Source organism: Triplophysa rosa, linkage group LG22 (genome assembly GCF_024868665.1).
Source record: "Triplophysa rosa linkage group LG22, Trosa_1v2, whole genome shotgun sequence".
In the NCBI taxonomy this organism is placed as follows: domain Eukaryota; kingdom Metazoa; phylum Chordata; class Actinopteri; order Cypriniformes; family Nemacheilidae; genus Triplophysa; species Triplophysa rosa.
The window spans coordinates 20,843,394-20,856,635 of record NC_079911.1 but is presented as its reverse complement, the minus strand read 5'-3'; the positions used below and the strand labels follow the sequence as shown (position 1 = coordinate 20,856,635).

The 13,242-nt window shown below is 42.8% G+C and overlaps 1 protein-coding gene across 2 annotated transcripts in view; it reads right to left on the bottom strand.

Annotated features, from left to right (window-relative positions):
- Positions 1–24: 24 nt before the first annotated feature.
- LOC130545899 (beta/gamma crystallin domain-containing protein 3) overlaps positions 25–13,242 on the bottom strand; it is a 13,820-nt gene continuing 602 nt past the window's right edge. The window contains exons 3-22 of one of the 2 annotated variants that reach the window (XM_057320819.1): positions 11,725–12,062; positions 7,955–10,370; positions 7,816–7,860; positions 7,410–7,531; positions 6,597–6,768; positions 6,386–6,522; positions 5,836–5,962; positions 5,586–5,621; positions 5,399–5,520; positions 4,155–4,284; positions 3,633–3,763; positions 3,429–3,555; positions 3,306–3,338; positions 3,117–3,226; positions 2,874–3,000; positions 2,670–2,797; positions 2,471–2,594; positions 1,826–1,987; positions 635–794; positions 25–555 (exon numbers count right to left, since the gene is read on the bottom strand). In XM_057320819.1, coding sequence (XP_057176802.1) covers positions 473–555; positions 635–794; positions 1,826–1,987; positions 2,471–2,594; positions 2,670–2,797; positions 2,874–3,000; positions 3,117–3,226; positions 3,306–3,338; positions 3,429–3,555; positions 3,633–3,763; positions 4,155–4,284; positions 5,399–5,520; positions 5,586–5,621; positions 5,836–5,962; positions 6,386–6,522; positions 6,597–6,768; positions 7,410–7,531; positions 7,816–7,860; positions 7,955–10,370; positions 11,725–12,062 — 4,830 coding nt within the window. In that variant the 3' untranslated portion in view covers positions 25–472. The remainder of the gene's footprint in view (positions 556–634; positions 795–1,825; positions 1,988–2,470; positions 2,595–2,669; positions 2,798–2,873; positions 3,001–3,116; positions 3,227–3,305; positions 3,339–3,428; positions 3,556–3,632; positions 3,764–4,154; positions 4,285–5,398; positions 5,521–5,585; positions 5,622–5,835; positions 5,963–6,385; positions 6,523–6,596; positions 6,769–7,409; positions 7,532–7,815; positions 7,861–7,954; positions 10,371–11,724; positions 12,063–13,242) is intronic. The other variant, XM_057320820.1, reaches the window with a different exon arrangement.

Below are 13,242 nucleotides of genomic sequence, written 5' to 3'. Positions count from 1 at the left end.
TGATATATTGTGTGACATATTTTACATTTTTAGGCTTCATTTAGAATTAAAAATGCTGCTTAGAAACAATCACCACGACATCTCGGTACACATGAACAGATGGTTAAGGTTAAACATTGCTCTTAGTCCTCTCATACCTGAACAACTCCAGTGAAGTGACTAGTTTTGTTTGTCAGATGAAATATTTGCAACTGCAGGAAAATCCAGCATGATGTCGCATCTTTTATACAGAATGCAGCTCCAGCTTGCAGGGTTCTTATAGTGCAAATGTGCTTCACATAAAAAAGAGAGATTTTGCTGCAGTTCCCTCTTATTAACAGTGAATTTTAAAACAGGCCTGTGCATTTGCCAAGACCAGCTCCACATCAATTATTGCTGCTTGGGGTGAATAGCTAAAAAAAGTGGATTACTGTTTTGAAGCCAAGCTTGACTCTTTGATATGATGTTGCCTGGATGTGTGATAGCTTCAGCATCACAGCACGTTCATGTCCCACATTTGGGTGCTCTTGTTGACACAAAGCTGACTCAAAATTAGATGATCTCTGTCATTTCCACCTGAGACACAGCAAAAGACTTTGTTCAAAATACTAAGAAAAACAAAGCAAAATTTAGCACTATCTTATTTCAACATTACCTTTGAGGTCTAGCACCAGGCTACGATTTAAATGAGATGAGATTCTTCCATCTTCATTAAGACTCCACCTTTGATTCATGCGTCCATGTTCTTCCCATAATGCCACTCTGGCCCCCACGCAGGCCTTTGCTCCAATCACAGAGAGACAGCCCCCTCGCATCTACTCGAACACACAGCAGATTAAATCACTGCTTTTCAAGTGAAGAAACTGATTGTGATAATAATCTGAACAATATGCTCATATATGGTATACAGACAAACACAATGCACTACAGTGATTTGATTTGGATTAAAAAAAAAGTGGCATAAAAAGTTTTCCCCTTAAAGGCAGGTTAACATGCTATGTCGTGCATTCTGACTTCTTTACACTGTTAAACGTGCTGGCTTAACATGGTCAACTTGTTAAAAAACGAGTTGGACGTATGATTTCTGTGCTTGATTCACTCCACCAACACTCCAACTTGTTTCAGAAAGTTTTTTTATAAGTCAAGATCACTGTTTCGTTACAGGGATCCTATTCCTTTTATTGGGAAATTCTCCCGGAAAAGCATGCCCACGAGTGACAGGAAGACCCGCTTATCAAGATTGGCTGCGCTGCGTCAAGATCGGCTGCGCTGTGGCCCTGCAGCTGTTACTTGTTACTCTTGTGATAGTGAGAGAAGTTGAGGTGTGTTTGTTTGTTCACTGATGGATGTTATATAAATGGTGGATATAATGCTGGATTTGGAGATGGTTTGAAACTGATAGATGGAGCGGTCCCAGAGCTAAAAGATGCCGGACATGAACTGCATGCGGTAAGACAAACAAAGTCATACGTCTGTGTTTTGTTGGCAATCGGCACGTACGTGCATAATGTAAAAAACTAAATAATGTGATGATGTGTTGCTTGCTCGTGCTGTAGTCCCGCCTCCAGCAGCTCGTGTTTTTCCGGAAATAATTGTACAGCTGTATCTCTCTTATATAAATGTAATCAAACTAAACACTCCCCGAAGTTACGACGTATGCAATACTACTCTATAGGTACTCAAGATTAATATGAGATTGGCAGAAACTGCGCGTGTTTTCCCACCTTTAAAGATCTAAGGACGCTTCAGTTCATGTTTTTAAAATTAGTTCTATTAACAAGAAGAACCATTTATATCTTTAATGCCTCTCAGGAAGGGCTTTTCTTTGTCCTGACATCATACGGACCATGTTTTTCAGAAGACCATCAGCGAAGATCCAACGTTGTGTGTTCAGTAAGCCATCAGCGGGACTCAGAAAGGCTTTTGCTGGAAAGGAACTCTCCAATATGTTCTCTGTGGTCACGACAGAGCCCAGTGCTCGATTCCGTACCTGAATGTGCACTTTAGGCTGATAAGGAAACAACCGTTTTGAAAGTTTAGGGACTTTAGCATAGTGACTAGATCTTCTACATCTTAGATGGATTTCAAAAATGTTCCAGTGCCTAGCTTTATCTCTACAAACATGTGTGTGGGTCTGTCTGGTGTACGCCAGCCTCCACCAAAGATGAAACGCAACAAGGCAAGCACGCACAGACTCACACAAACTATTAACTGGTACTATCCTGCATCTAAATTACGCACGCACACACATATACTGTAGTGTATTCATTGTGTGAGGAAGAGACCACTAACATTAGGTCTTCAGTCCTTTAGAATACCAAATCTAAAATAATGACAGTCTTGTGGTGTCCTTCAGCAGAACTCCCAGCATCCCGTTTGTTATTGCTATAAAGAAACTGGATGTATAGATTCCACTCATGATGGCCAACAAGACACATCACAACATTGATACTACTGATGAAATGCAGGGGGTGTCGTTGTCTTATCTAACCTGTCTGAGAGGCTTCAATGATCCAATCGTGTCCCAGCCACTGTGTTCTTTCCAGTCTGAATATTCTCCAGGTTCCAGAAGCATCTGACGGCCGTTAAACTGACTGTATTCATAAGCCACCCACCTGCCGGAGAACTCAAGCTGTCAGAATAATTCATACAGAACACAATAAAAAACAGAGTTATGTTAGAGTTCTTACAGGCCGCTGTTGACTCTTAGAGACTGGCTGAAAAACATGCTCATGTTTTCCATGTCAGAGAATAAAGTTTCCTCCAGTCCCTCAAAGCCGCTGAGAGAGAACAAACTAATGGACAGATCTGTGAAACTCTGAGAGAAAACAATTCAAATATGACGTTTGTCGTCAGAAGTTGAATGAAATGTGTTGATAGCATAAATCACTCACGTATGGAATGGGCTTTAGGGACCTGATGGCTGTTGATTCACAACCACAGGAAGTGAGGTCGGGGTAAAGCCCCTCCCCCAAAATATACTGGTTACCAGAGCAACCCTCCTCATCGAAGAGCAGCCAACTACACAGGGACGAGTGAGTGAGAGAGAGATGGTGGAGGTGTTGTCTGAGATCCATTGATCTGTGATTTATAACCATGGGTTTACAGTCAATCTGCTGTTGACGTCAAATTCTCACCTTCCTCTGTTCACCCGGAACGATACGAGGCCCGGAATGCCGCAGTCTAGAGCTTCACCCACAAACTCTCTGGACTCACCAGCATAATGCGTCTGGGTGTAGGCATGTAGCTGCGGTCAGAGAGAAACACGTCAGCATCACGAGCCGCCACTCATGTTCATGTCAATGACACACGAAACGCAAATGTACCAAAAACGTCGGTTCCACAATCCCGCAAATCTCCTGTAATGAAAATGAGAAGGATGCATTTAAGGATATTTGCCAACATGATTCGTGCGTATGTTGCATGAGGGATCCAGTCCAAGAACTTACCCTGCGAATCGGCCTCAGGGAGCACGGCGGTTTCCCCCCGCTGCCCCACTCGAGAGCCCCAGGATACCGTCCTTTCTCTAGAACATACTGATCTCCCGTGAAACCCCGCTCGCTGTACGCCACCCACCTGTAACACACAAGCACCAGAGATGCTGGAAAGAACTTTAGAAATGAAATGATCTCAAAACCTCATGTAATACTCACGCTCCTCTCATCACGTGGATGCTGCCCGCTTCATCAGACGGACCGTTCAGCCGCAGATCGGGAACGTCTGCATGCATCACATTGATTTCTTCATCTGACCTCTTGAGACAAACCGAAGGCTCCCAGAAATCCTACAGTTGTCACCCGACATAGCAAGCAGACAACACACCGCCATTACCAAACCTCTGCTGTTACTGTACATCATCGTCATTCACTGATCGTTTCCATCAGACTGTGCTACACAACTCGCGCTTGATTCCTTCCCCTTTCATTATTTTGATCAGATCATGATGATTCATGGATTAGCAATAACAAGGATTTCCAAGAAACACACAAACTCATCAAATGGCACCTTAAATGCACTGGAAGTTGCTTTGGGAAAAATGTGGGCCAAATGCATAAACACTTTTATAGCATCTATTTGTGTGTGTGACGTTCTGCTGTTATTGAGTTTCACACAGATATTTTACAAGAAATATCTTTCTTAAACAAGAAACCCGTAGTGAAAAAGAACAAACTTACACTCTGAATGTAGCGCAGTGATTTAATCGTGTACTCAGTATGGCTGAAAAGTTGTGTACAGTTGCTGTATTGACCTTCTTCCAGAACACACTGATGACCTCTGAACCCCTCTTCGGAGAAACACACCCATCTGACAAACACACACTGTATTCTCTCAGTTATGCTGATAGCTCCTTCAATCACAAATACACACTTACACAAGTGTTTACCAAGGGCTGAGAACATTTCAGGCCACATCTGATTGCAGTAATATTACTCAGACAGATCTCTGCCCCATGCCAAAACATGAATCATTCTTCACCATCTTTCTTATATTCAGTGATCTACTCTTCTACTAGCCCTAACTGAAAGTGAGCATAACCTGAGATTTACAGTATATAGTGTTTTTACTAGGGATGTAACGATTCACCTGAGCCGGTTGAAAATCAATTATAATGTGTGACGAAATCGGTTGAGGTGTGAACTGAATCGCAATACATTTTTTGAACAGCAGGGGCCGCCATGTTCACTGCAAACCTAAACGTGGCCATGCTGATATTTCTTAAATGCAAAAAATCCAAGAAAAGCACAGACAGTATTAGTTTGTTTATATTAAAGAGACTTTTCCTATTATTAATTTGTTATAAAATTGCAGTTTAGTTTTGTTATTTGAAATAAAAGATAATTTTATTATACAAAGAAACGTGAAGCATTTAAGAAATAATGCAAGGTAAGTTGTTCATTTCTAATTCGTTTCAACTCATTTTGTAAAAATTAATTGTGAGTAAATCGTGAATAAATCGCATCGTGAGATCAGAATCGTGAATCGCATCGCATCGCGAGCTGAGTGAAGCGTTACATCCCTAGTTTTTACAAAGTAAACTTTTCTTTGAGGGTTAGCATTAGTATTTATAACTAACTGAGTATAAAAACAATAGAAGTCTATAGAATATAATCATTTGTGTGGTCCTGCCAAACCCTACAGTGTGTCCCCACAGAGACAGTAATACCAGATAGGAAATGTTTAGGTCCTCATGAGGAATCAAAGCAAATGATGTTTATTTAAAAATGTGAAAAAAACAAAATCCTGTTTGTCTGATGGTTTGGGTTATCGGTAGGGTGTTAGTCCACACAAAGCAAACTTAATAAAAGCTTAATAAACACACTGAACATCACGCGTATCTGATCAATGAGTAACAAATCAAAATAAAGAGCATCAAAATGTCAACAAGAGAACTCTTTACACATATGTACATAAGACTCACGTTCCACCCAGAACACGTATTGAAGAGATGCTGAGCGGTCCATCTGTGCTCACCAGACTGCCTGTGTGATCCAACAGTTCCTTATACTGTCCCTGGAACTGCTGCTTCTCATACAATATCACCTACAACAGAGACAAAACATCAATCCCATCCACTGATCCGAGAACAGCTCTGTGTGCTGTCTTACCTTTGGGTCGAGAGGTCTCATCACCTTCAGTCCACCCTGTGTCAGTAACAGAAGAGAAGAATACGTACAATTAAAAAACACAGACTCGCTTACACAGATGTTGTCCTGAAACTCTCTTCTGTCCACCAGTAATGATGTGACAGACTGAAACGTGATAGCAGATGTCCATCAATAGATGTAGTTGTGTCAGGTAGATGGCATGTGTTAATGTGATGTGTGTCCGTCAGCTAAAGGTGTGTGTAACGTGTACCCTTATTAACGGTCGAAGACTCTTCACACGCGGAACAGGGGAATTCTGGAAAATGGATGTAACCCTTCCTTCTGCTTCCAAAACAGCAGAATTACCGCTGAATCCAGGCTTGTCATAAACCAACCAGCTACATGCATACAAAAAACAGATATTCAGAAAATAAATATGAGCACAATGCCAGCCAGACCTTTAAGTGTAATAATCACTCCATACAAAACCAGCAACCTAGATGTGTTAAGTGAAAAAAATTGTACTTAGCTTCGTATACTGTGGTAGGCCAACTGAGACAAGTTTTATTGCACTTATGCATTTTTTTCCCTTGTGTTGCACTAACTGCTTCTACTGATAACTTCATTTGTAAGCTGCTTTGGATAAAAGCATCTGCTAAATGACTAAATGTAAATGTGATTAAAGACGGTTTATAGACATATCAGATGTGTTACGAACTGTTAGTTTGAGAAGAAAAGATGCGGCAAATCTGATACAAACGCAGCAGTCGGCATGAAAACCTCAACACGTTCATATCAAGATATGATGAAATAGACTTCACCATCCAGTTTTGACGCAGAGGTCGGACAGTAACACAGTGCCATGCTGCTCCGTCAGATCTGTTGCAGTAAACAGACGGAGCGTATCGCTCATCTGAGACATGTTGACATGTAGATGCGCCTCTGGAACACTGTCATCCTAAAGATGAGAACATGAATGTGACTTTCATCAGACCAGACAGATCTACAGAGAGAAAGCTCCTAATACTGTACCTTCAGCAGTGTTCTGATAGAGCCCACGGATTTCATTTCAGTTCTTTGAAGCTGTTGAGTTTCAAAGAACGGTTCTTTGAGCTGTTGAGTTTCTTCACTGATCTTCACAGTCTGACCCTCTTCCAAGAGAACACACGGTCCACAGAACCACGAATCCACGTACAGCAGCCAACTAAACACAGAAACACCGTTCTACTACAACTACAGCTGACAAACTTGAGTGTGAAAGTGTGTTTCTGTCTTAATCTTTGTCCAATAAATAAACAGTAGCTCACACTAAAGAGAACATACAGACACTAAAGAGAGAGAGAAAGATCATCATACTTTTTCTTGTCTTTCTTTTCACACTTTTTCTTTCTTCTATGTTTACCCAATTTCTTGTACGCAGCCCAGCTGCATATGTAACAAACTCAAATAGAGAAACAGAAAGCCCGAAACCTGAACACAGAAACTAGATGGTTTGATTATGCTTTTGCACGCATCGCAAACTTAATTAACCTCGTAGAATGTGTGTAATATTGTTTTTTTATTAAACTCTTTCTATAGAAAAGACAAAGTTACCCCCTCCCGATCATCTGCTTTTTCATGTGAATTAGAGTGCTGCAGACACAGAGAATGCAGGTATATCACAGAAGACATTCATCAGCGAGATTTCAGTGCAAAATAAAAAACATTTCAAATCACCCTTGTGTGTGTGTGTGTGTGTGTGTGTGTGTGTGTGTGTGTGTGTGTGCGTGCGTGCGTGCGTGCGTGCGTGCGTGCGTGCGTGCGTGCGTGCGTGCGCATAAATACTTCGCTAATAAAAGTCATTACCATCCTTTTACTGCATGGACCGTAGCTCCATGAGAAACCAGGACCTTCTCTGCATCCTCCACATCATCAAAAATGGCTCTTCTCTCACCGCTAAGCGTCTTACCCTCATAGATGAATAATATCTGTGTCAAAAACATGAATGACAAACATCAAAAGAGCCAGTGAGTGTGAGCCCTGTTTACATCGTCAATACAACCAGCATCCTCTAAATACAAAAACATCTCAAGCCCTCAAAGCTTCACAATTCCATGTGTGGATAAATACCATTTCAAACATTAAAGATGCTAAATAAACAAATAAAATCACATCAGCAAGCAATAAATGAATTTCATATTTTAAAGACAAGCTTGGGACAGAAGACCATTAACAGAACCCTAAAACATAATCAACAGAAAGATGAACTTACTATAGAGGGTCTAGGACTGAACTTTCCAAACCCACCAAGCTCTCCCTGTGAGGACGTAAAGACCAAAACTCAGAGAATAGCTAAAAAAAAATGCAAACGTATCCCATATTACATGAACCAACTTGAGCGCTGTGCGTACCCTCACGGTGGTGTTACTTTCACTTTGACATCCAGCACTGCAGTGTTTAGCCGCTTTAAGTTCCCTCTCAGCTGATGGCATTACACTGGATGTCAAATACTGATAGAACGGTGTGGTGGCACTCTTTCCAACATTGCCGGCCATGCCATCACATTCCTGTAGTCTATCTTGAGCCTCACTGGCAGTCCGATCAATATGTGAGCAGAACTCATCCCCGGTGTTTGGCTCATTGACAGTTTTGGTCTCAGTGACCTGCTGGTGCTGTAAGAAACTGGAGATATCTTCATCCTCTTCCTCACAGTCTTCACTGTAGCGGTCCCACAGGGGTCTGGGGACGGATCCCAAACACACTGTATGAAGCTCATCTGAAGCACTTTGAATGCTGGACTGCAGCTTCTCACTGACAGACTGCAGAAGGGAAAGAACGGACAATGCCGGCTGCTCAACACTTCTCTGCTCCTCTTCAATTGCAGGGGGAACCTGTAGCATTTCGTTCCCTGACGCCTCCTCACGCACAGACTCCTCCTCATAGATGGGAGACAGGGAGAAGGGGTACATTTTGGCTCTACGTGAGCTAGGACTGTGCATGGGCCCTGTGTCATTCACAAACACGCCGTCCATCTCCTCCTCCTCGCTGATGATGGCAAAGCCTCCGTCCACACGGACGAGGTCTAGCTCAAGAAGTCGGGAATGCTGGGGAACGGAAGCCGAGCAGCTACTGGAATGGCCTGGGAAGTCAAACTGAATCTTTCTACATGTCGAAGAGGCAGCCGATGTTGTACCCTCTGCTGGAGTGTCCAAGCTGAGCTCCGATTCCAAATCATCCTCGAGTGTCCCAGGGCTCTGATCATCCGTGACATTACAGCGAAACGCTTCGATGGAAGTCCACTGAGAGGAGTCGTGCCCTTCTGAGCACGCGTGCTCATCTGCTGATTGGACTACAGACTCATCTACAGAGATTCCCGACTGAGGTGCTTTGCGTTCCACTGATTTATGGCTTTGTGTAGATGGGAACAGACCTAAAATTTCTGATATCTTTGGTGTGTCTTTCTTATCAGAATCCTCTTTATCAGGTGGGAGGCTATGGTTAAAGGCTTCGGACCTGCTTTGACTCTCACGATTTACTGAGCTAACAGTATCGATTGTACAAACATAACATGAGTCACTATTCAGGCTGCGTCTACAGTTATTGCCCATTGTATAGTCTTTGGCTGTATCCTGAGATTTGTTTCTCCCTCCATCTTGTTCCGTTTTAGGTACAGAGATGTTCCCCGGAGGCTGCTCGGACCTGCTGTTTGTTTTTGGAAGAATGTGCAGGTTCACTGATAACATCTCATCAGCAGCACTGCTCTTACAGGCACCGATTCGGTTCATTTCTCTTTCTTCCACAAAATGTTCAAGTAATGCCTGATTTGCATCATGCTCCTTATGCTCAGAGCTGATTGGAACATTGGTAGCGGTGATATCAGAGGCCACACAAAATCTGATGTCAGTGTCAGAGCCGGCAATGGACTCGTACCCTGAGGAAGGCGTGGACCTGCATCCCTCCGCGTGGCTGCGGCCCGCTGCTTGGGCTTCCTCCAGACCTAAAGACGGCATCTGATCCGACAGTATCATGCTAAACTGCTGCTCCGCATTACTGCCAACCGCTGCCCCTTCAAACACAACTGGCTCTGAATCTTCTGGAAGTTCACCGGTTGCCAGAATGTCACTCCCATGGTCAGGTACTTCCATTCTTTCCAAAGCAACAAAAGCATTTACCAGAATGTTGTCAACCATGTTTACAGACTCCAATCGAAGGACCTGCTCATCCTTCCCAGAATCCACTTGGGCCAGTTTCTCTTCTAACTCTCCCTGTACTCGTCTGCGGCTCATTTGAGGATCCACAGACAGCGTCTTTAGTGTTCCGATCTGCTTCTGTCCACTGTCAGATTGTAAATTGAGTGGATATGGTTCTAATTTGTGTATTCTGTGAAATGAGTGTCCTATGCAAATAACTGACTGATCAGAGTTTCTATCAGCAATATGAGGGAGTATGATGGCTGGATCCCCATCTCTAGTCTCTGTGTCTGTGCCACTCAGGGTCAAATCACTTTCTATCCGAGATGTGTGACATATACGTGGATTTACAGAGGTCGGATTCTCCTGACTACCATAGCTCATTGTATTTGATGTGGAAGAGACGTGGGTGTGCTCATGGCTATCTGGATGTGTACCCTCCTCTCCCTCAGAAACGGGTGAATGGAGCTCCATGCGACGCTTTTTCTTTTGTCTCCTGACCTCCCTCAGTCCACGGTACGTACCATATGTCACCACGGGAGGACAGGCTAGATCGTAATGTCTTTTCTCCTCCAGAAGCTTTTTGGTGGAGTTGATGTCTACGGCATTGCAATTATCTTCACTTTGTTCCTCACTTCTGTGGAAAGAAAGCAGAGGAAAACCATCAACAGAATGCTGCTACATTTTCATAAAATCCCCCTGTAATTCCACATCTAGCACAACATACAAACATAATACACAGACTTTACACGAGCACTCAAAGTTGATACACACACTCTCAAAAACAGACCACACAAATATAATCAAAAACAGACAGTGTCCTGTTAGTATCAGACAGACTTGGACACAAATAAACACACAGTACATGTGGGTGTTCTAATCAAAGAAAAAAAGTGTCAAATAAATAAAGTGACTCAAAACAAGAATGCTCAAAACACCCCATCTTTGTGTGTGTGTAGGAGGGTCATTATTTTTGGGGCTCTAAAAAGACATTTAGATTCTCTAAACCGTCCGTCACCTTAAATAAGAGTCAGCTTGTCTTCAAAAACCCTAAGAACTAAGATGTTTCTATTCCTGGACTTTTAACCTACTAACTTCCCCAGAGTCTGTTTAATGTATTGATTTGTCCTGAACTGATTCATTAAAAGTTTACAGTGATTCGTAAAATGTGACACAGCATTAAAGTTGTAAATTCTGCATTTCCTATTGCTTTACAAAAAAAGTTCAAACAATCACCTGTCCTTCAGACAAGCTAAAAGAGAATAACAACACAGACTCTTGTTATACAGCTGTTTTAATACACGTCACACCCACAACATGCACTGATGTCTGCATTAAAAACACACGCAACCTATTAACAGCTCAATAAACTGCAGATACGATTGATAAACAACCAGAGTTTAACAGCTACTGTTGGAAACAACTCTTGAAACACGGATCATCCTCGTCCTCTGACGCTCATATAACTTTATCTGTCTCTCGTGAATCTGAATCAGAACTATGGATGTTGATGACATCATCAGCTGGCGTCAGGCCTCACCGCTTCATTCACATGAAGTGAAGTCTGAGAAACCAGTGATGCATCTACTGCCACACACGCGCACACACTCGCGCACACACACACACACACACACACACACACACACACACGCACACACACACACACACACACACACACACGCACACACACAGACAGAATGACGACACAGAATTCTATTGTTATATATTAACCCTATAATAAATGATTGTCTCCACACGTACTGAAAACTTAACAATCATTATGCACTTTATTTATTAATAGACATCTCTGATTGTCTTAAAAGGCAGATTTTGTCATATACATCAACAAAATTTCCCTAAAGTATACAAACCACAAAAACACAGCAGCGTAGAACACAAGTAACTTGACTTCATTGTTGCTAGAAGAGTTAGGTCTGTTAGATTCTGTGTTGTGTGTTTTTGTGCAGATGGGTTAAAGTGAAATGACTCACTGTGTGTGTGTAACCTCTGAATGACACACAGACACTTCCACACTTCCTCCAGTCTTCTGCGCCTCTGCGTCGGTTTGAGAGTCTCTCGTGATCGGACGTCTGATGTCTGTGCCCGTCTGTCTGTCTATTTGGACCTCGACTGCTTCTGCCTGACTGAAAAAGAACAGGCTGCCCAGGCGCCGGAAGAAGCCGTCTGCAGGGGGCGCCGTCAGGCCGGGCTGCGGGACAGGAGTGCAGAGGGGGGGGAGTTCGAGCGCCGACCCTCCTGCACCCCCCCACGTGACGTCCTGCTCGTGTGATTCGCTGCTTCTATCCAGTAAGTCAGAGAACTGCAACTCCTACATAAAAACAAGAACAGGAAGAGAACAGAAGAGCGATGAGATTCTTCTTCCTGTGTCAGTGGTGAACCTAGCAGCACAAACCCCCCCCCCTCTCTCTCTCTCTCTCTCTCTCTCTCTGTGTCTCTCTCTCTGTCTCTCTCTCTCTCTCTCTCTCTCTCTCTCTGTGTCTCTCTCTCTGTCTCTCTCTCTCTCTCTCTGTCTCTCTCTCTCTGTCTCTCTCTCTCTGTCTCTCTCTCTCTGTCTCTCTCTCTCTGTCTCTGTCTCTGTCTCTGTCTCTGTCTCTGTCTCTGTCTCTCTCCCCGTCTCTCTCTGTCTCTGTCTCTCCGTCTCTCTCCGTCTCTCTCTCTCTATTTTCAATTTCAAGGTACTTTATTGGCATGATTGCGTGTTCTCACAATATTGCCAAAGCATTGAACATATAACAAAAGACATACATTAAGTACAAACATGAGATTAAAATTAAACTAAGGTGCTGAGTAAGGCATAAATATAGAATGAAATATAAAATAGAGTATATTTAAGTAAACAAATTAAATATGGAAATAAAATCTCAATATCAAAAGTAGATTTCAGGCAGAAACATGAGAATGTAATAAAGTCAAGACTCAAGATAAAGTCTCTCTCTCTCTCTCTCTCTCTCTCTCTCTCTCTCTCTCTCTCTCATTTACAGTCACGTCCCTTCCCCCAAGCTCAGCCCACCCATTTAACCCCTTCAGTTCCAAACTTGCATTCATTCTGGCATATATAGGCTACAAGCAGTTAAAGGAACGTGCACCCTAAAATTAAGCCAACAGCTTTCAACTTTGAGATCCTAACCCTAACTGATTCACGTTTACAGTGTGTAAAATTGGAGAAAGAATAATAGCTCTGTCATCATCTGTAGACGATAAAAGCTCATTCCTCAGACCCAGAGGTTTCTCTTTAAGCATGTTCTGACAGATCCCTAACAAACACAATAGGCCGGGCCTCTACTTCTACTGACCCAATTCACTATCGCTACACTTGCATTTGGGTTTGAGCAGAGCTAACAAAGATTGTCAGAACACACACAAACAAGAACTCAAAAATCATATGAAGGCTCAGACACACACACACACACACACACACACACACACACACACACACACACACACACACACACACACACACACACACACACACACACACACACACACAC